This window comes from Marmota marmota, unplaced genomic scaffold (genome assembly GCF_001458135.2).
Source record: "Marmota marmota marmota unplaced genomic scaffold, marMar, whole genome shotgun sequence".
Lineage (NCBI taxonomy): Eukaryota > Metazoa > Chordata > Mammalia > Rodentia > Sciuridae > Marmota > Marmota marmota.
The window spans coordinates 27,016,452-27,039,345 of NW_026000019.1; the positions used below are offsets into that span (position 1 = coordinate 27,016,452).

General features: G+C 44.2%; 1 protein-coding gene across 1 annotated transcript; it reads right to left on the reverse strand.

The window, feature by feature from the left end:
* Nucleotides 1-332: 332 nt before the first annotated feature.
* On the reverse strand, nucleotides 333-22,894 carry LOC107147254 (Fc receptor-like B). The gene is made up of 9 exons (XM_048810230.1): nucleotides 22,708-22,894; nucleotides 18,169-18,321; nucleotides 17,425-17,691; nucleotides 16,408-16,715; nucleotides 8,339-8,594; nucleotides 4,247-4,567; nucleotides 2,439-2,705; nucleotides 1,535-1,825; nucleotides 333-1,255 (listed from the first exon to the last, which is right to left on the reverse strand). The coding sequence occupies exons 1-9, from the start codon at nucleotides 22,784-22,786 to the stop codon at nucleotides 840-842; spliced, it is 2,358 nt and encodes a 785-aa protein (XP_048666187.1). The 5' UTR covers nucleotides 22,787-22,894; the 3' UTR covers nucleotides 333-839.

Here is a 22,894-nt window from a genome sequence, read left to right on the forward strand (position 1 = left end):
ATATAGCTGTATGTTAGTGTTAAAATGGTTTTTAAAGAAGAAAAATGCTGCTAAAAATGTGGATTCAGCAATTTTGAGGATTTGTTTTAAAACTTTCTTCAAAGAGATGTCTCAATGCAAAAGATACCACTTGTTTAATTTTTCATTAAGATTAGTGTGGCCCACCTGCCTGGTGCTCCCAGAGCCCATCAGTGGCTACATGGGGGCAAGGGGTGTGCGTGGGGACAGGGGGTGCATCTAGGTGAACGCCGACCTTCATAACTTAGGAATGGAATACTTTCCCACTCTAAAAGTAATTAGAACCCATAACTTTGAAGATATGAACACATCAGTAATAGGGCTGAAAGTCTTTAATATTAACAGAGAAGTAAAATAATTATGAATAATTCCATCTTAATCCCAAAATGTTCTAATGTTTTTTAGTGACCTCAATGAATTTAATTACCAAAAAATGACTTGTGCCGAAATACGTATGTTAGACTTAATATTAGCTAAGGATGACTAAATTCACTCCAAAAGGAAACTACAATGAAGTAAAATAACATGTTCCCAAACGGAATTCTGTGAGAAGGAACACATCAAAGACAATGCTTGTGGTTACTAGCTGCTGTGTGAAGTCGAAATCATCAACCACCACACTTTATACGGACGTCTTTTAAAACCACAGCAAAACAAAACAAAATAAAATAAAACAAAAAAACAAAAACAAAAAACAAACAAACAAACAAACAAAAAACAAAAAACAAAGGGACGCAGAGATAGCTCAGAAAGGTCTGCGCGCTAGGGGAAGTAGGAGAGATCTGGGAAAATGAACCTGGAGAGAGGAAGGTATCCCTAATTCAGCTCTCCACAGGAGTCGTCTCCGGGGTTCCCCGGCTCAAAGCAAAGTGGGAAGTGGGGGTTTCGGGTGTTCCCTTGAACTCTGGGAGGACTTGTGGCTCCTTCAATTCCAGAACCATCCGGCTCAAAAGGCCTTTGAGCAGCTGCATTTCTCGGAGCAAAAGGTCTACATTGGGTTTCAGAGCTCCAGCGGATTGTTCCAAGAGCGTCGGCGGAGCGCAGGCGGGTAACCCAACAGTGGGGGCGCTGCCTCCTGGGAACTGCAGCCCAGCTAAGGTGGCGTTTGGGACGGAGGTGACGGACTGGACCGATCTGGACACTGGGGGCTTTCTGAAGGAGAACGGCTTGTTACCTGGAGCGAAGGCTGCAGCCTGTGGGGCTGGAGCGGTGGTGGACGCCTGATCCAGGGGGGAGCCTGTGAACACGACACACCAAGTGATGTAAGGCTGAAATCGTCAGCCCTGGGCGCAGGGGTCGGGGAGAAACTTGGGGCTGGCGCAGGGGAACGACGAGGACCTGAATAGCGGCAAGGTAGAGAGGTGGCGCTGGGGTGAGAGAAACAGGACCAGGATGTGGAGATTAGAAGACAAGGGCCGGACAGGGGAAGGAGAAAAGGCGACCCGTGAGTGTGCAGAGGGGGAAACTGGGCTGCCGGCGGTGGGAGGGCGTGCCAGTAAGGAGGGCGATTACTCACCGGGCCCTGGGAGTTGCAGCCACGGGCTTCGTTTCCGGACGCTGCGAGTGGCGGTAGCCGCCTCGCACCAGTACGCTTCAAGCTCTTCGACCTCGGGCTCTGGGACCATGTACTCAGAGCCCCAGTCGAAGCGGCGAACAGAGCGACTGTACTTGTAGAAGGCGAACTGCAGTGGCGTGTCGCGCTTCTGTGGGTGCAGGCGCGTCTCGCAGCGCAGGACCACTCTGCGGTGCGCTGAGCCGCGGATCTCTTGAGGGCGCATAATCCTCAGCACCGGCGTCTGGAACAGCTCTGCAGAGAGGGCAGCCCAGAGGCGGAAAATGCATTTTGGGTTTCGACAGGGATAGAGCCCGGCAAGGGAGAAACCAAGGTCAACCTGTCCATCCCTCCCCTTCCCTCCCACTTTCCGGCGCAGGGACCTAGCGGACCCAGAGACCCAAGTGTAGCCTGTGTGTACACGTGGAGTGAGGGAGGAAAGGTTTTTGAAAAGTGGGGCAGAGGATCCGAATCTACGAAGGGTCTTAAAAGGTTGAAGGAATTAGGACCAGACCAGATGCTTCAGGCCACCACCCAACTGCCACTCAGCGTGTATTCTCCAGTCTAGAAGTGGGAGCGCTGCACCTGCCACGCGGGGTGCTCGGAAGCTAAGCCCTCGTCCCAGTAGCTTAGCGTCCTCTACTACTGCCGCTGGCCTATTGGTTAGGACCGTGGGGTCCCCTAACAGAAGGAGCGGGGAGTGGGGAGTGACACCAGCCTACAAGCCGGCTGCAGATCTCTCACCATTCAATCGTCCGTGGTCTGAGAAACCCACCAGTAGCAGGTGCTCTAACTCCGCCTCCACCTTTCCTCTCACTGTTCCTGTCCCAGAATTTCCTGGCGTTTCCGGACCCCAAGTCTCGCCTACCTTGCACGGTCACAGCCACCTTGGCGGAGAACATGGGCGCGCTCTCTACCGGGATGCGCATGGTGCCAGAACACTGGTAACGCCCACTGTCGCTCGCACGCGCCTGCAACACTGTGTAGTTGGTGCTAGAGTGGAAATAGCGTACAGCCTGGTCGTCGTGGTAGTAATGGAGCTTGTAGACCACCTTGTCGTACCAGCCGCGGCAGCGCATAACCAGCGGTTCGCCCTCGAACACCGCAGCATAGGGCACTTGCAGAATCAGCCAGTCTACACCGGATAAGCAGATACGGTTTGCCTCACAGTCAATCCAGCCCTGCTGGTCTCCTCTTCTCAGTTTCCCTGCTTCTCTTCCATAACTGCTTTCCTTTTCTCCCCACCACCTCCTTCCCCCTTTCCTGAACCGGCTGCTCTTGCTGGGTAACTGGCAGGTGACAGTCTCATAGAGCAGAAAGCTTAGAGTCGGGAGGAAGGAGAAAAAAACAGTTTCTCTTTAGGTACTAGGGAGGCAAAGATGTGCTTTCTTTGGGTCTAGCCCATCAGAATTAAGCTTAAACTCTTTAAAATGAGTTCAGGGCCTTCCTGACCTGGTCCCCTGGTTCCTTCCTCAGCACCCACTTCAGTGTTCTTCTCTGTGGCATTTCTTATTTACCCTCCCCACCTTTCGCTCAACACAAGTTAACTTCCAACCATACTGAACTGCTGAGAAAACTGGCTGTGCTCTGAACCCAGGGCCTTTGCATCTGCTATTTCCTCAGCCAGGAAGCCCCTCCTTCACAGATCTCAGTTGAGTCTTATTTATCCTGTGTGTCTAGATTTAGACCTATCTCCTGAAGAACACTGCCCTGACACCCTAGGACAGCCTTAGGTATCTCCCAAAGCACCACATATTTATCCAATCACCATCAGCATCATAGCTAACATATAATAGCCCTTAATAGCCCTAACATATACTACATGCCATTTTAGAATTCTTCGAGTAATAGCCACAATCCACGTGCCACTCTCAGTCTGTGAATTTCAAACCATTGTGTGTTGTAGTCAGTATATGCTTGTTTTCAAGTATAAGTGCTAATTTGAACATTAGGTGACACCCTTAAATTTTAAATATAAATTGTGACCCACCACGCTAAGATTTATATGATACTCCCTATGAAGTGGCCAATCCTGTATCTTAGTGAACAAATTATTATTCCTTTTCTTATCATATTTTGAAACCCTTCAAGTATTTCCAGCCAATTTCTCAGTTGACTCCTTTGTGCATGTGTATACATGCCTCTAATTAAATTTTGATTAAGTGCACTGTTCAGTTGCTGTTTTTTCTTTAATAATATTTCATAATTCATTTTTAATGATCACAACAGTCAAAGAGACAGACACTATTATTGTCCCTACATTACTGATATGAATACTGATATACAGAGAAGTATTCCTCTTGCTGTGCTCAGACGGGGCAGGGACACTTACTTTTCCTGCTTTGATCTACTTTTTTCCAGCCCAGCCCCCTGAGTTCTCCATTCAGTATCCTATGTCCTCAAAACTTTTGCTCTTCTGATCTGATTTGAGAAACAAACAGAAATATTGGTTTCACACTGTGGCAGAAGGTTAAAGGGGAACTTTGAGCCAGGCAAACCTTACTTCATCTCTACCACAGCACTGCACAGACTCCTGCCTACTCCAGAGACTCAAGTAGTCCTCAGTGTGACCCTCTTTTCCTGCCACTTGGGAATGGACAGTGTGCTCCCCCATAGGAAGGCCAGGATCACTAGAAGAGGTCCATGTGCTCTCTCCCCTCTGCTCAGACCACTCACCATTAGATACAGAGAGATGAATGGGGTCACTGACAGGTGCTCCCCGTGTCTGGCACCGATATACCCCTGGTGTCTGTACCTCGATGCTCTTCTTATGGGAGGGCAGAAGTAGGTGGCCCAAATACCAGAGAGTGTTGATAGGCCGGAGCTCCAGGAGCACAGGGTGGTATCCATCACATCTCAAGGTTACCCGCTCCCCCTTGAAGATTGTGGTCCAAGGTGGGTGTAGAGACAATATGGGCTTCTCCAGTGTAGCTGGGGATGTGTGGGAAGGGGCGCCATGGGAAAGAGAAACAAGGTGAGGTACATCAAAGGTGTGTCCTGAGGTTGGGAAATTTTAGAAAACCCTAGTTTCCAGGACCCAGCTCACATACTAACCCACCCCACAGGAAGGGAGACCACACTCACTGGGCCACAAACCAACAGTTCATCAATCAGCACCCATTTCTACAAGCAAACTTGGTCAGGGATTGAAGAAGAGTGAAAAGAGATACTATTTCAGAACAGCCAAAAAGTGGGGAGTTTACCCAAGCAGATTACCTAGGGAGACTGGAGTGGAAGTTTTAGAAAATTGGGTTGAGGGATGCATTCAGACTCACCAGCTTGCCCACTGCTTTGAACTGCAAAACAAAAAAGAAGGAAAGAGGGAAGTGTTGGAGATGAGAGGAAGGAAAGATTCTTGACCAAAGGAAAGATCAAAGGTCTCAAAGCAGGTTTTTCTTCTGTCCCCAGTTACCTCAGCATTGCAAAAGCTCCCTCTTCTCTTCTCCAAAAATAGATAATGAACACTTGAAATCTGAGGATTGAATGGCCACTTCCCCTTTCCTACACATCCTGCCCCAAACTATTCTCTACCACCCAAAGCCCTTCTGGTGCTCATTTGAAAACTTACCTAGGAGAAAGAGGGCTGTTAGTGCCCACATGGTGTGTCTGCTTGCAGCAGCTGTAGAAGGATGGAAATGTGCTGGCATGGTTTATGGGTAGAAAGAGAAAAGGTGGCAGTGGCTGACCTCTGAGTACTAGGAAACACTGCTGTTTTCCCCGCCCATTCCTAGATCCCGAAGATGGTAGACTAAAAAGAGCAGGAGACAGAATATGAATATGTTACCTTCTACCATCAAGTATCCCAAACATCAAGTGTTGTCTGTCCCATCCACTACCTTGATACCTAGCCTTCCCAGCTCAGGCCAACCCTGTCTTCTGAAGAGAGGGCATGCAGTACTTAGGCCCTCTATAGCACAAGAGAGTCTCATAGAACGCCAGCTCCTGCAGGTAACCTTGACATCTTCAGGCTCCAATCAACATTCCACTATGTTCCACTCCCTCCCCACCAGCCAACCCTATAATCCTCAATTGAGGAAGACACATCCTCTTGTCCACAAGGTCCACCTAGGGCTTTTTCTGCTCCCTCCCAGATGTCAGACATTGGTACAGGTCTAGAGAGGTCAATGTTGGGTCTCCTGCACCAGAATTGACATTCTCCCACAAATGAGTAGATTCATTGACCACCCTCCCATGCCCCTGCCATCTGATTCTCCAGAGACAGGAGTATAATGTGTTTCCCCTCTCTCTCTTCCTGAAAATTTAAACCCTCAGAAATTAGAAGACTCTTCTTTCCTGCTCACCCTAATGACCTCACCTTGTGGCAACTCCTCTCCTCCCTCCCTCCCTCCCTTCCTTCCTTCCTTCCTTCCTTCCACTGGGCCCTGCAACCCCTTCCCAACCACGTCTCAGTCCCAGGACTCCTGACCTGCAGTAGAGAAGTCACTGCACCAGACCTTCGGAAGTTTCTCAGATCCAACCTCCTGGCTCTACTTCTTGTGCTCTCTGAGCCATGTGACCATACCTGAGCAATGGGAACCTGAATTTTCATGTAAATACTTAATGAAGTTTCCAACCTGATAGTATATCTGCTTAGAATCTCTCTTGCCCTCATCTATGGCTGTTTAAAAGAAAGGCACCTCCTTCTCTTGGAACTCTGGCAGGAAGGAGATCAGTTATCAGACACAGTCAACTTATTAAGATAGCATACTCCTTCTTTTTTCTCTATATTTATATTGGTATATTATAATTATAAGGTGGTGAGACTTGTTGTTACATACTGGTACATGAACATAACTCATTCTCCTCTTTTGTTAATGCCCAAAATTCCACTCTGAAAATTCCCTCAAAATTTTTGCTCAATGTGCCATTCCTTGTTAAAAATGCAAATACATCTTAGGGTGTGGTCATTTAAATTATGCTGGTCACTTCATATCCTGTTTTGAGAGCAAGTTTTGATAAAAATAAAAGATAGTCATGTATGTCTGAAAAGTAGAGAAGTATTGGATAAGGTTCTCAGGAATAGGGCAGGGAGATAAAAATAGATACTAGGAGCAGAGATGATCAACTGTCTACTATGAGTGCGCCGGCTGGGCAATGCTTCTGTGCTTCCCTGCACCCTGCCTTGCCACAGTCCGGCTGCAGCAAATTAACGGGGGGGGGGGGGGGGGCCAGGGGGGGACGAACAACTTGTGTAGATTGATACAGCAGGAGTGGAAGCCGTTTATGGCAGGACAGGAGCAGTATTTATACATTCCACACAGCATAAACTAGATACATCAGTCAACCAATAAGGAATCTCCACGCTTAATGGCTCGCTTTTGTTACTTCTCAAACCACTCCCTCTGGCATTTTGCCAGGCACCATCCAGACTTGTTTACGAACTCTTAACATTCCCCTGGCAAAATGCCAGGTGTTATTTTGACTTGTTTACAGACTCTAACACTGCCTGGCTCTTCATCTTGGGACCAGTATGGGGGCTCCTCACATCATCCACACTGCCTATACAGAGGTCTGGCTTCTGCCAACAGGCCATTCCCTGCATGATAAGAATGCATTGCAGCTGGCCACGGTGCAGTAGCACATGCCTATGATCCTAGCAACTCGGGAGAATGAGGCAGAAGGATCACAAGTTCAAGGCCAGTGAAGGTAGCAAGACCAAGTCTCAAATAAAACAAAAGAAAAAAATTTTTAAAGAGTTAGGAATGTAACTGGGTTCTATTAATTTAAAAAAATAATAAAAATTTTTAAAATGTAAAGCACCTGTCAGTTATCCTCTTGGTTTGTACAGTGGACTCTAATTTGGCTTCTCATCACCTAGAGCACAGGTCTTAGTCCTTTTCCTGAATTCCAGAAGAAACCTGTCTGCCGCAGTCTGGCTGGGCACAAATCACGAGCCACTGAAGCAGGAACAAACTTTATTTTTAAACTGCAGGAAAACACTTCACACAGCTCCCGGGGAATCCTCCCGAACGCCACGAGGCTTCTCCAGGAACCCCCAGCCGGAAATATCTCTCTCGGAAATCCCTCCTCCTGCACTTCCCCAACCAATGGGAACTCTCGGGGAATCCCCGGAAATCCCCACGAGAACTCCAAAATAGTGCGAGAACTCAAAAGTTGCGGCAGAGGCGGATAGTAATGCCTCGCCTGTCAATCAATACTGTTGGCAAAATGCCAGGGGCCATACAGACTCGGCCGTGGCTCTCAGCACCTGTCTACATCCAAAATTTATGTGCTATGTAGTCTTTCCTGGAAACTCAGAAATCAACTGTCGAATTCACATCATACAGGGCTCAAAATTTGACTCAAAAAATATCCTGCTCATCCCAACTTTCATATGAGCTTGCATAGATATGGCATGGTGAGTCTCAGCATCAGGTGTATCCACAGGACACAAATTAATTAAAAAAAACAACAACAGTAAACTGTAAATGGTTTGATGAGAAAGAGGTGAAGTGAAAGGAAGGGAAGTAGGGTGGTGGGGGAGAAGGGCTGGGGATTGAATTGCAGCAGGTTGAGTTCCATACATTTGTGATAATGTCAGGATGTATCCTGATGTTGTATGTAACTAAAGAGAATTTTAAAAAATGAATTAATCGGACATTATCACCCTATGACTACACGGCTGCTGTGATTCTACATCATGTACAACCAAAAGAATGAGAAATTATACTACATTTATGTATGATGTGTCAAAGTACATTCTATCATGTATAACTAATTAGAACAAAGGCACCTGGAGGCGGCTTCCCTTCCCTGAGTCCCACGCGCCAGTCCCAGGCGGCCAGCGCAGTGACAAGAGCACCCAGGCAGACCCGGACAGTCCCTGGGGCTCTGGGGCTTGGGGAGCCGCTTGGGAGATGCGTTCTTCCAAGGCCCGCCTCTTCCTGCAGGATCCCATGTCGGTGCAGGATGGGGTGAGGGGGACGTGGACAGGGTTTCTTGCTTGAGGAATGCTGTTACGCTTCCTGAACAGGTTGGTAGTGTGGAATAGAGGATGAGGAGGCAATTTCTGAGCAGAGTGTTTCTGTAAGAGGGAGTGTCCCAGATTATGACTCCCAAGTCAGTTCTATCTCTCCAAGAGACTAAGCTCTGTGAGATGGGTGGCCTTATCTTAAAAGTCACCCTTCACTTGGCTGAGCATAAGGAAGCACACACACCACAAACAGAAAACGTGCATGTGTTGAGCATGTGAGAAACAATTCTATTTCAGTACAAATTATCAGCACAAGAATCAGCATATTGGAGAGAAGCCATTCAGAAGTGATATGGGCAGAACCTCATTTGTGAAGAGCTGTAAATTCCATGAACCAGAAAGGCCTTTATATGCAGAGAGGTTGGAAGTGATTTCCAACAAGCTTGGAATTTCTCCATCAACAGTCTTCTTCTTCCTGTGGAAAAGTAAAATAGCAATACATTCTATCGTCATGTATAAGTAATTAGAACAAAGTTTTTAAAAAAATTTTTAAATGAGCTGCCTCTCGCAGGGGAAAGCTCATTGTAACTGGGAAGAATGTGATGAAGTGTTCATCCCCAAACACACATTTGTTCAGCATTAGAGAGCCCTCACTAGAGAAGGATGTTACATGTGCAGAGAGTATGGGGAATCCTTTACCCACAGCTCCAGTCTCATTAAACACCAGAGTACACACTGGAGAAAGACCTTATAAGTGCTCAGAGTGTGGCAAGTCCTTTAGCCAAAGCTCTAACCTCTTTCAACATTGGAGAGTTCACACTGGAGAAAGGCCTTATAAGTGCTGTGAATGCAGTAAATCCTTTAGCCAGAGCTACAGCCTCAATAACCATTGGAAAGTTCACCCTGGAGAGAGGCCTTTTGAGTGTGGGGAATGTGGGAAATCTTTATCCAAAGATCCAACCTGATCTAACATCACAGAATTCACACTGGACAAAGGCTTTTTAAGTGTAGTGAATGTGGGAAATTCTTTAGCCAGAGCTCTGCACTCCTGCAACCACATAGTATTCACACTGGAGAAAGGCCTTATGAGTGTGGGAAATTCTTTACCTACAACTCCAGTGTTCTAAACCACCAGAACATTCACACTGGATGAAGGCCTTATCAGTGCAGTGAACATAGGAAATCCTTTAGTCAGTACTGCAGCCTTATTCTACACCTGAGAGTTCACACTGGAGAAAGGTCTTATGGGTACAGTGAATGTGGGAAATCCTTTAGCCAAAGGTCTGCATTCCTTAATCACCACACAGTTCATACTGAAGAAAGGCCCTAGGAGTGCAGCAAATGTGAACTCCAAATTCAGTGACCATAGGAGAGTTCACACTGGAGAAAGGTCTTAGAGGATCATTAGTGTGGAAAATCTTAGCAAAAGCTCTGGCCTTATTCAACACCAGATTTTACACTAGAGTAGGGCCTTATAAATGTGTTGAATATGAGAAAGCTACCAGCCAAATGCCTTTCCTCAGGTACCACAAAGTTCACATGGGGAAGACACCCTAATGTCCTGGAAGTGGGGTGCTTTTTTGTTTAATGCAATGACACTGGAGGAGATCCCTTAGATAGACGCCATTTGCCTGAACTGAACCTGATTCATTCACACGTCCACATTAATTCCAGGTGTGGGGGAAGCTTGAAGCTTTGTGCTGTATTTCTAAACCTGTCCAGGGCCTTTGCCCAAGCTTTAGTCACCTTCAATACTGTAACTGAAGCCGTATGGCCTCTATCACCTACCAGGCACCCACAGTGTGTGTTGGTACTCCTTTTGCATAGGGAAATGGTTAGTCTTTGCTTTCCTATCCCAGAGAAGGATTTGTGAGATGACAGCATTCGTTCCCAACGTGTTAAGGTCTGGATCTGACTCAGGTTTGGCCCCAAGGACCTGGTCTGAGTCCTGCTTGTGAATTAAAAGATGGACTACATTTTCCAGGGATATTGTTTGTCTTTCATGACCAGTGATGGAGTTTCATGGCCTTTACCTGACCAACCTGAGAAAAGTCTGCCTCTTGTTTCTCTGCTTTGTGTGATGATAAATTTCTTTAAAAAAGAAAAAAGAAAACTATCCTGCCCAACATTTATTTATTTCTTCTTCTTCTTTTTTTTTTTTTTTTTTTGACATGGGGGATTGAATTTAAGGGTGTTTTACCACTGAGCACATCCCCAGTCTATTATTATTATTATTATTTTGAGTCAGGGTCTTGCTACATTGTAGAGGTTGGCCTTGAATTTTCATTCCTCTTGCCTCCATCCTCCTGCCTCAGTTTCTGGAGTTGCTGGTTTTACAGGCATGCACCACACACCAAGTTCCTGCCCAACATTTCTGCCCAGCTATCAGATGGAATATTCAAATGTATTAATCCACTCATCAAATGGATTAATCCATGGATGAGGCCAGAATCCTCATGATCCAATCCCTTCCCAAAAGTACCACCTCTGCATATTGCTGCATTGGGGACCGTGTCTTCAACACGTGAGCTTTCAAGGGTATTCAAGATCCAAACCATAACAATAGTATTGTATTCTAAATATACCATTTTATGTTTTACCTTTAAAAATCAGTTCCATGTATTTAAGATTCAGACATTTTTCTCTATTTGCATCTTGTTTATTGCTTCTGACTGCCCCAGTATTCCACAAAGTTTCCATTACATTGGACCTGTCCATTACCCTAAAGCCCTGATTGCTAATCAACCCTAAGCTACCATAAACAATGCCACATTGAACTTATTGGTTCATATTGTGAGGGCTGAATAAACCAGCTCACATAACCAGATTAGAACAGGGCAGCACCTAGGAGGCTGCCTCTAAATTAGTGCTGTTGAGGCTGTGATTGATGCTCCCTGTAGAACAGCTGATATGTTTTCATGAGATGCATAACTGGGAGTGAGACTGTAGTGTTATGATCATGAATTTCATGCATACTCCAAAAGCAGATCTAATATATTGGCAAATCTTGATGACTCTATCTTCTACATATCTTTCCTTGTAGTTATTTTTTCACCAAGTATCCAGAGAGATACTTTAAAAATGGAACCCATATTGTGTTACTGTCCCTCAAAAATCCCTCAAAGGTGCACTGACAATAAAGCCCAAATATTTACTCATGGTCTATAAAGCCCTACAGACTTGGCCTTTACTTGACCCTTGACATTATTTCCTCTGACTTTCTGCCTCATTCTGGTCAAGTCACACAGTGTTGTTTATAATGGCTCATAGAAAATTCCACACCTAGTCTTGCTCTGGTGCTTCACTTGCTGTTCTTTCTGCCTGAAAGATTCTTATTCTCCCAGATCACTGCAAGTTTCACTTCCTCACTTCACTCAAATACTACCTCCTCAGAGAGATAGTCACTAATCACATAATCTAAAATAGTGTCCCCTCATCATTGTTCTCTGGCTCTGCATATTGTTTTATTTCTTTTCATAGCACCTATTATCCCTACCATTGTATCTATTTGTGGTAGGTTTTCCTCCATTGGAAGGTAAACCCCATGAAGGCAGGAATTTCTTTTTCTTGTTCCCTGCTATATCACCGTTTTAATCAGCTTCTTCACTGCTATAACTAAAATACCTGCCAAAAACAATTTTAGAGAAGGAAGTTTATTTGGGGGCTCACGGTTTCAGAGGTCTCACTTCATAGACAGCAGGCTCCATTCCTGGGGGCTCTAGGCAGAACATCATAGTGGAAGCATGTGGTGGAGGGGAGCAGCTCACATGATGACCAGGCAGCAAAGAGACTCCACTCACCAGATAAAAAATATACACCCCCAAGGCATGCCCCAAGCGATTCACCTCCTTCAGCTATACCCTATTGACTTTAGGTTACCACTCAGTTAATCCCATTAAGGGATTAATTCAGTGATTAGGTTAAGGCTCTCATAACCCAATCATTTCTCCTCTAAGCCTTCTTGCATTGTCTCACACATGAGCTTTTGGGGGATACTGCACATCCAAACCATAACTATCACTCAGAATAGTGACAGCACATAGCATGCCCTGAGTAAGTGTTTGTGGGCCAAAGAAAGAAAGATTGAATACTGTGATATTATTCTCAAAATGTTTGCATTAGTGCATATTCATGTTAATGGCTCCCAACATTCCTACTCCTTCTTGTCATCAACATTTGGTATATATGTATGTATGTATGTATGTATGTATGTTTATATGTATTTTTGCAGTACTGGATTGAACCCAGGGACACTCTACCATTGAGCCATATCCCCAGCTCCCTCCCCCTTTTTTTAAAAAATTTTGTGACAGGGTCTCACTAAGTTGCCCAGGCTGGCCTTGAACTTGTCATAATCCTGCCTCAACCTCCTGTGTAGGGGGAATTATAAGCATGTGTTCCCTGTGCCAGGCAACATCTGGTATTTCCTAACTTTGTAACTTTGCCAAATAAGTTTTTATTTTTCCAAATAGAGATATTTTAAGAATTGTTATTCTTAAATATAAACTTTTGAATAAGAGAAAGGCGTTTCAAATACCAAAGAAATATAAAGGCCTATTTTAGGCTAGAGAGCAGAACATTTCTTTAAATTGAAAACCTTTACCTTTATGAAAAATTCACACATGGTGAGTGAAAACTAACAGTGATTGCCAGAAGGAACTCTTTCAGGAAGACAGCATTCTGTACTTCCACATTCCTAAGAAGTCCCACTTGTTCACTGTAAAGGGGGAGAGTTGGCATCAAAAGGGAAGAAGAACTTTAAGGAGGCAAAGCAAGGATAAGACCCCTCCCAACTCACACACTGCCGCAGTCCGGCTGGCTGGGCAAAATAACTGGGGGGGGTGACGAATAACTTGTGTACGTTGATACAGCAGGAGTGGGAGCCGTTTATTGCAGGACAGGAGCAGTATTTATACATTCCACACAGCTTATCTAATTAGCATAAACTAGATACATCAGTCAACCAATCAGGAATCTCTACACCTAATGGCTCGGTTTTGTTACTTCTCAAACCACTCCCTCTGACATTTTGCCAGGCACCATCCAGACTTGTTTACGAACTTTAACATTCCCCTGACAAAATGCCAGGTGTTATTTTGACTTATTTACAGACTCTAACAACACACTGTTTAAATTCCCCTTGTGATTCTAGCAGGTCATTTTGTTCCTTCCTTGTCCTCATCTAAGTTGTAACTGAATCTAAGTTTTCTATGCTGGGCTGCTGGATGGGGCAGAGGGAGCTTTCTGAAAGAATGAAGGAAATGAAGGAAAGAACTACTCCACATTGTAAGTAATAAACTTGGCTTTTTATTCCCTCTAAGAGAAAGCCAGGGTAGAAACATAAAGTGAATTGAATAATATATAATATATATGTATGCATATATATCCACATATATAAAATTTTGACATATATTTATATTCAAATATATTCAATATTTATGTTTATATTTATATTTAAATGTATATTTGTATATTCACATATATTATTTATATATAACAGATGTTTTATATATATATTTTTGCTTATATATTTGTATGTAAACATATACTTATACATAAATATATCACATATATATATATGTATGTATATTTCTCTTTTTAAGGAGCCCTCAATGCCTATCAGAGAAGAGGAAAAAAATTAATAACCTATATCTGCCTATATGCTCTTCCTCATTATCTCCCCAATCCACTCCTCAGAGATAACTACTATTCTGACTTTGGTGTTTTAATTTCTTGTGTGACTTTTTGTTTTTGTTTTTTAAAAGTTTTATCATATGTATGTATGTGAATGCTTAAACAATATGTTCCTTTGTTTTACCTGTTTTCAAACATTGTATAAAGGATCTTCTACTGCATGTTTGTTTTTATCACCTGGTGTTTATATCCTTTTTTTTTAAAGATCGAGAAGAGAGAAAGAGAGAATTTTTTTTAATATTTATTTTTCAGTTTCGGCAGACACAACTTCTTTATTTTATTTTATGTGGTGCTGAGGATCGAACCCAGCGCCCCGCGTGTGCCGGGCGAGCTCATTACCGCTTGAGCCACATCCCCAGCCCCCGGTGTTTATATTCTTGAGATTCTTTTATGTTGCTGCATTATAGGTATGGTTTATTCATTTTTACTGCTATGTAGCATTCCATTCTGTGAAAATAGCACAACTCGTTCATTTTACTATTGGTGGACATCTGAGTTGACTTCAAAATTTTGCTTTTCCAAATAGTACTACTTCGAACATTATAACTGACTTCTGATACATATATGCTAAAATTTCTCTTGGGGATATACACCTAGGCATGGAATGCCGGGTGATAGGCTATGCAAATATTCAACTTTACTGGATATCAGATGTATGTGACACAGTCTGAAATATGTTTGACCTCTGTACCTGGGTCCTGACAATTACTAAAACCCCGAGAAAGTCCTAAGTGTTACAGGTGAGAGGAACATCTTTTCTTATTTATAAGAAAAAAACTGTTGTGGAATTTACGCATATGTGGCAACTCCTGGGAAGATGGGGGTGGCTGCCAAAGAAACCAACCCTCTTAATAGAGGCTTAGAATTTTCAGCCCTACCCCCTGACCTCCAGGAAAAGAGAGGAACTGGAGATTGATCTAATCACCAGTGAAGACAAAGAGATGCTGGGAGTGTGGTGCACCCAGAGAGGGTGAAGAAACTCTGCATGCACCTTCCCTCACGTGTTTCCCTAAATGTCTTCCACTGGTTGTTAAGTTAACATGCACAGTTGGATGAGGAACACAGAAGTGAAACTCATCTCAGCCAGCTGCATGCATTCCTCCCCTGCCCCACTGAACTGATAGTTTTTATTATCTGTAAGTGAATTCTCTGTTTAACATGAGCTTACAGAATGCATTCATAAAAATGGGATCATTAACTGAAAACAACTCCTTGTAGAATGACCATGACATAGTATATTTTTGGAAATATACCCAGCACAGTATATTGGCAGTCGAATTTCCTTTTTTTGTTTGTTTGTTTGTTTGTTTTTCCTGGTACCAGGAATTGAACCCAGGGGCACTTAACCACTGTGCCACTTCCCTAGCCCTTTTTTTGTATTTTATTTAGAGACAGGGTCTCTCTGCGCTGCTAAGTACTTTGCTAAGTTGCTGAGTCTGGCTTTGAACTTGTGATCCTCCTGCCTCAACCTTCCAAGTCACTGGAATTACAATGACTGTGTTATATATATATATATATATATATATATATATATATATATATATATACATACATACATATATACATATATATATGTATGTATATATATTTAGTTGCCAATGGATCTTTGTTTAATTTATTTATATGTGGCACTGAGGATCCAGCCCAGGGCTTCACACATGCCAGGCAAGCACTCTACCACTGAGCCACAACTCCAGCCCAGAGGGCTCACTTTCTGATTCCTAAAGAACATCTTTTTGATGTGTCCTCACATGGCAAAAGGGCAGGCTAGTTCTGTAGGGTCTTCTTTATAAAGGCCCTAATTCCAATTTCTAGGGTTCTGCCCTCATTACCTGATCTAGTCCCAAAGGTCCCTTCTATCAATACTATCACCTTAGGGATAGGGTTTCTACAAATAAATTTTTGGAGAAATAAGCATTCAGACCATAGCACTGACTAAATAGTAGCATGTAATTAATATTTGTTTAGGAGGTTGGGAGAGGAGGGTAATTAGTAGAGGGAAAGTCTCACTCCAGAGTCTAATACCTGNTTTCACTGAGTTGCTTAGTACCTCGCCTTTGCTGAAGTTGGCTTTGAACCCATGATCCTGCCTCAGCCTCCTGAGCCTCTGGGATTATAGGTATATGCCACTGTGCCTGGCTTTCTATGTCCCTTCTTCACCTTCCTACGCTGAACCCCAGCCCATGGACCCAGTCATCCTGTACCCATCTCCCTGTTGTCACACACAAACCAAAGAGACACATACACACTTACCCTGCACCCTGATTTCTAGCTGGGAACTCTGTTTCCAAACTTGTCCATCTTCAGTGGCTGCCTCACACCAGTAGGACCCAGAGTGCTCTGCTGAGGCTGTGGGGACCTGAAATTCTGAGGAGAGGCCCTTGCTGCGCACTGTTCTTCCATCCTTGTAGAAGGAGAAGAGGAGGCGGGCGGCTGACCTCTGCAGGGGCAGCTTTGTCTGACAGCTCAGAGTCAGGGGGCTTCCTTCTTTGGGTTCAGCGGAGGGCGAGGCTCTGAGAACTGGGGCTGCAAACAGTTCTGAGGGAAAGGTAGGCAAAAAAGAAGAGCTCAGCCGTTCTACATCCAAGTAGGACCATGAGGGGCAAAGCAGCCAGGTCATAGGTCCTTTCCTCCTTTTCCACCAGAATTTTTTTTTTTTTTTTTTTAAGAACGATTCCTCTTGAACTTCTGTTTTCACAGTACTGGTGATTGAAACCAGAGCCTATAACTAGGCAAGTGCTCTACCATTGAGCTATATCCCCAGCCCTTTTTAAAATTTTATTTTGAGTCAGGGTCTTGCTAAGTTGCCCTCGCTGGCCTCAAACTTGTGATCCTCCTGCCTCAGCCTCTTGAGTAGCTGGGATTACAGGTGTGTGTCACTTCACTCAGCCCCATTTGACCTCTCTCTTTCTCTCTCTCTCTCTCTCTCTCTCTCTCCTCTCAACTAGACAGAACCAGTAAAGATCCAGAGATGGGCAAATAAGATAGCAGTCCAGATACCCAATCTACAATTGACAGAAAGCATAGATCTGGGTGGTAGGAAACACTGAACTCTGGGTGGGGCTGATGATTTAAAAAGGCAATGCTGCGATATCGACACTCCTGAAACTCCAGTTGGGCATTTGCTAGCAATCTGTTCCTCAAGGATTTAATGATCTTTCCACCTCCACACCAGAGAAAAACAATTTTGGGCTCCCTGTCCCTTCTTACTTGATTTTACCACAGCAATGCTGACTCTAGCTCTTACCTTGGACTGTGATAGCCACCGTAGATGTTGTTTCTGGGCTCCCTGGACCAGGGCTTCTAAAGATGGCACTGCAGTGGTAATTCCCACTGTCTGACTCTTGTACCACAGCGATGGAGAATTCCTTGTTTGGTCCAGGGGGACCCAGGGCTGAACCATCTCGGTAGAAGGTGATCTGAGTCAGTGGCCAGTCTTGCCAGGCCCGGCAGCGCAGAACCAGTGGATCTCCTTCAAATATGGGTGTAGCTGGGCCTTGGAGGATCAGCCAGTCTAGCCCAGAGGAAGAACTGAGTGTCACCCACTGTCTCACTTGAGAATACCCCCAGGGATGCCCACAACAAGCTTCCTAAACTTTCCTTAAGGGTCCATTCATGTAAATTCTCACCCCTTAATACCTTACTGAAAGGCTTCTGTCAACTCGCCCTAGCAATGGGAAACCCGTTTCTCCGTCCTCCTTTCTCCCCCAGACCCCCTACTCACAGGCTGTGCTGGTGACTGTGGAACAATTTTTTGCCTCCAGTTTAAAACTTTGAGTTCCAGATTTCTCACCACATCACCTTGACCTATCTCTAGACCTAGTGTGGGACAATTTCTCTAGGGTCTAGAACTGAAGATCTCCTGGCTGCAGGGGGCTGAAGATGAGTCCTCAACCTATGGCCAGTTTCCTGAGTGGGTTACTTTCATGAGTGGGCTGTGGAGCTAAAAGAAGGAGTTTGGGACACCAGTTAGGTCTTTCCGGGACCTTACCATAAGACACGATCAGATGGAAGGGTTCACTGAAAGTGTAGCCCTTGACCTGATAGTCAGTTTCCCTTGGGTCCTTCAAGTCGTCATCCATGTGGCAGTCACTCTTCTCAGTGCTGACAGGTCCTTCACACTGCAGAGTCTCAAAACTGGCAGCTGAAGAGGGTATGTCCCAAGGAGAACCAGAAAATGATGCTGCAACTTAGAAAAAGGGGACAGGAATTCGCCCTCCACAAGAGTTCCTCCTCTCTCCTGGGGCAACCATCCTTTTCAGAATGAGAATAGGAAGACATCAAAATCTTTTTTCCAAGAAACTCTTGGTGGGGACGGGGGTTGTCTCTGGGAGGAATGGTTTTGACCTTGGTTCACTGATATCCACGTGCTCTCAGTGAATGGACTATGGCACTGGGAAGTGGAAAAGCAAAGAGTAAAAGGATGGTGAATCCAGCTGCCTGGTGTCCAGCTGTTGGTGCAGGAAATGAGGAACCAAAAACGACCATGACCCCAGAGCACACAGGCACAGGACAAGACAGAAAGGCAAACATCAAATTCTGACACTCACTGAGTATTTGCTGTTTGCCACTCACCGCTAGCAATTTTGTGCATTATCTCATTTACTCTTCACAAGCTTTCCAGGTAGGTGGCTTCATCTCCATTTTATAAATTTTTCAAGAAACAAGCTTTAGAAAAGCAAATTAATACACCCAGAGTTTAAAAAGAAAATAAAGAATGAAGCAAGAAAGTCAGGTGTGCTTGAGATCAAACTTAGTGTTCTTTTTACTTCACTGTGCAGACATGGTCTAATTCAGTCCTCAGACTTGCCTTGGGGACTTTCATCCATATTCTCACTTTCTCAAAATACACTTGATTCTTCAGCCTAGATATGCTACCTATGAAAGAGCTTTCAGTCCCTAGCTGGGTCTCTCCTCCCTCCTGGCTCCCCCTTTCAGATCTTCATTTGTTCAGTCATCTTTACTTTAATGATCTCTGCCTCTTAAACTTTCCTGAGCAATGGCAGAGTCCTTTCTCTCTCCTCCCCTCTATCCTGATGCCCCATTCCCAGACTGTACTGGTAACTGTGGAACAATTCTTTGTCTCCAGGTTGTTAGTCTTTAGGGTTAAAGATTTATCACCACATCTTCTTGACCTACCTCTTACTTTCAGGATTGATCCAGGCAAGGTAAATGCCATTCCGTCCATTTCTGAGACTATTTCTTGTCCTTCTTAGTCTCTCTCCCTGTTCCCTGCCATGGGGCCATTCCTACATGCTCACTTCTTCATTCCATCCTTTCCTGTCCCATTTGTCTTTGTTCTTTTCCACTCCCAATGACCCCAGACTCTTCTTTGACTTTGTAACTCCCCTTATCAAGCCTTCTTTCTATTTCCCAGTACCAGGTGCTTTCTTTACCTCCTCCGTCTGCCCCCTTTACTACTCTGCTACCTCTTTTCAGTTCCTCCTCTGTCACTCCACTGGACTCAGCCTCCTCTGCTTTTATCCATTTTAAAGACAAAAATCTTGTTAGGCTTCCAGGCATTTTCACTCAATAAATCTTATGTGGCAAGTATTATCACTTTACAAATTAGAAAAATGAATTCAGAAATATAAAAAGTGACTTTTTCAAAGTGATGTAAAGTTACTAACTAGAAGAAGGGCTTGATCCCAAGTCTGCAATTCTTGTCAGAAGGAAAAAAAAAGAATATTGTCAGATAAAGAAACTGTGGTATATATACACAATAGAATATTACTCAGCAATAAAAGAGAATAAAATATGGCATTTGAAAGTAAAGGGATGGAGTCAGAGAATATCATGTTAAGCGAAGTAAACCAGTCCCAAAAAACCAAAGGCCAAATGTTTTCTCTGATAAGTGGATGCTAATCCATATGGGGGGCGGGGAGCAGGGGATGAGTGGAGGAACTTGGATTAGCCAAAAAGGAGGAAGGAGAAGGGAGGGGGCATGGGGATAGGAAAGATGGTAGAATGAGACGGACATCATTACCCTAGGTACATGTATGATTGCACAAATGGTGTGACCCTATTGTATGTAGAACCACAGAAGTGAAAAACTGTGCTCTATTTGTGCACAATGAATCAAAGAGCATTTTGCTGTCATGTATAACTGACTAGAACAAATAAATAAAACAAAAGAACATTGTCCCTGACTACAAACAGCTATCAGATTAGTGGGAAACACAGGTATATGAAGAGATTATTTCAGCACGAAGAAGAAAGTAATAAGAAAGAGGTTTTCCAGGCAGCCATCAGAACAGAACTGAGGGTTCAAGGGAGGCTTCTCAGAGAAGATGCCACCAAGGCTGCCCTTCGGGATATCTAGAAGTTTGTAAAGGTAGAGAGGACCAGGAGGCCAGCAAGAGAGCTCATTTCAGGCAAAGGTTGTGGGAAGCCATTCTGACACGTGACTGGGTGGCTCCCGTTAAGGGTCTGAGGCGTTCTGGCTGTGTGGGAACTTTCCCGGCCCTTTCCTGATGAGAGAACCCGTCTGTGTGGGGGTGTGACTGACCACTGACCCCGGGGGCCCAATCACTGACCCTGACCTTGGAGTGCAGTCCCCCCTCAACTTTCATTGGATGGAATTCTCCCCTGAATTTCTTGTTCCCCAATAAAAGGCTACTCCCAGGCGTGTTCTCTCTCTCTCTCCTGCTAGCCCTGAGTAATCCTTGCTGCCCTGCTGGGCGGTTAGAGGTTGGAGCCAGAGAGGGGAGCCGTCTTGGACCTGGCAATAGAAATAAGGTAACTGAGTCTGTGTGTTTTATTTCGATCTCTTCTAGCTAACTTTTATGCCAAGAACCTCATTAATGAAACCATTGCGCAGGCCGCATGGTGGAAAAGGTAGCAGTATCTGCTAAGCAAAGCCTTGAAGAGAGTAGAGTCCGGGTGTGCATGTATAAATATAAGCCAATAGGGATTTATCAAAGCATAAGTTGTGACACTTAGAGGGTGACTATAGAGGCTAAAGAGTCTAAACAGGTGCCAGTTTGGGGTGGAGTTTGTGTGCCATGACAAGAAGTTTAGGCTGACAGATTTTAGAAGTCACTGCAGCTGCAAGGTGCAGAATTGAGGGACACAAGACTGATACAAGATTAGTTAGGAAATTATTGTACTAGTCCCAGTCATATGATGAGGGCTTGTCCTGGGATACCATTAGTAATGTTTTAAGGAAGAACAATTTAGGAGGTAAAATCTGCCAAATTTGATGATTGATCAGATATAGAGAAGACAGAGAAGGAAGAGTCAGGTTATCTCTTGGATTTCTAACTTGGAGATCAAAGTGGATGTTGATGCCATTAGCTGAAGTCAGAAACAGTGAAAGAATGAGTGAGAAGAAGTAGGAGCCAGGACAGGTATGTTCATCTCCAGATACTTCCTGGACACATAGATAAATATGTCCTGTGTGAAGACTGATATTTGAATGTGAGGGTCAAAAGCATGATTAGGGTTGAAGATCTGATCTGGAACTCTTAAACATACAGTTATTATGGCAAAAGTTATGCAGACAATAAACTCATAAAGGAGATTTCATAAAGAAAGAAGAATGGAGAGGCAAGGATATTAACTATAGGGAACATTTAGGTATAAGGGGAAGAAAAGAGAAGTTCCCAAGGGCCCAAAAGAAGTACATGAAGTACAAAGAGAAAATGGTGAATTGGAAGTCAGGGATGTAAGGCATTCAAGAAAGAGTAAGTGATCGCTGGATGTGGTGGCGGATGCCTCTAATCCCAGCAGCTTGGGAGGCTGAGGCAGAAGGATGGTGAGTTCAAAGCCAGCCTCAGCAAAAGCAAGGCATTAGGCAACTCAGTGAGACGTTGTCTCTAAATAAAATACAAAAGAGGGCTGGGAATGTAGCTCCGTTATTGAGTGCCCTGAGTCAATCCCCGGTACCCCCTTCCCCAAAAGAGGACGTGATCAGCAGTGCCCAGTGAGCAGAGATGTTCATCAGGAGAAGAATGGGAAAGTGTACAATGATTTATTGTATCTGAATGGAGATCATTGTGCCCTATGCAAAACTTTTCTAGTGGAAACCAGACTACAATCATTGAAACGTGAGAAGTGAGGAAGCAGAGATAGCCAAGTACAGACCACTCTTTAAAGAAAATTGTATCAGAAAAGTAAGAGTTGAAATTGTGTCTAGAAAAAAAAATAAAAATAAAAATAAAAAAAAAAAGAAATTGTGTCTAGAGAAGACGACATTGTAGTCAGATGGAAAAGGCCTCAAGATTTTTATATTCAGAAAGAGCCATTCAGTCCTGCACACCAAACACACTCTCTCTCTCTCTCTCTCTCTCTCTCTCTCTCTCTCTCTCATACTGGGGATTGAACCCATGGCCTGGCACATGCTAGGCAAATGCTGTACCCCCTGAGTTATACCCCCAGTCTGCATCAAACTCTCTTATATCTAGGCTTCTTATCCTACCTAACCAATTCTTTGGAGGGCCAAAGTTAGTACATGTTTCTTTGCTCTGAGTCTTTTCCCAAAGTCAGGCTTATCTCTATTCTCATACCAACATTCAAACATTTTACTTACCCACCAGCAAATGAGCTGCCCAGAACACAGCAGAGGGAATATAGAGGGCCCAGGCCATGGGAACACAGCTCAGCTTCATGGTAAATGCATCTAGGTCTTCTGCAACCCAAACACACTGATTTTCTTCAACATGAAACCTCTCGAATTAGAAAAAAGGAAGTAAATCTAACTGTCTCATCTCTATGCA

What these genes read in the sequence shown, in the direction of transcription:
- LOC107147254 (XM_048810230.1), bottom strand. Translation starts at nt 22,786, where the DNA reads ATGAAGCTGAGCTGTGTTCCCATGGCCTGGGCCCTCTATATTCCCTCT. An exon ending in AGTGTGTATGTGTCTCTTTG is followed by an intron (nt 8,595 to 16,407) that starts GTTTGTGTGTGA and finishes TCCCTCTTACAG; the next exon opens with AAACACTCTGCTCAGAAATT. An exon ending in GCTGCAACTCCCAGGGCCCG is followed by an intron (nt 1,256 to 1,534) that starts GTGAGTAATCGC and finishes TCGTGTTCACAG; the next exon opens with GCTCCCCCCTGGATCAGGCG.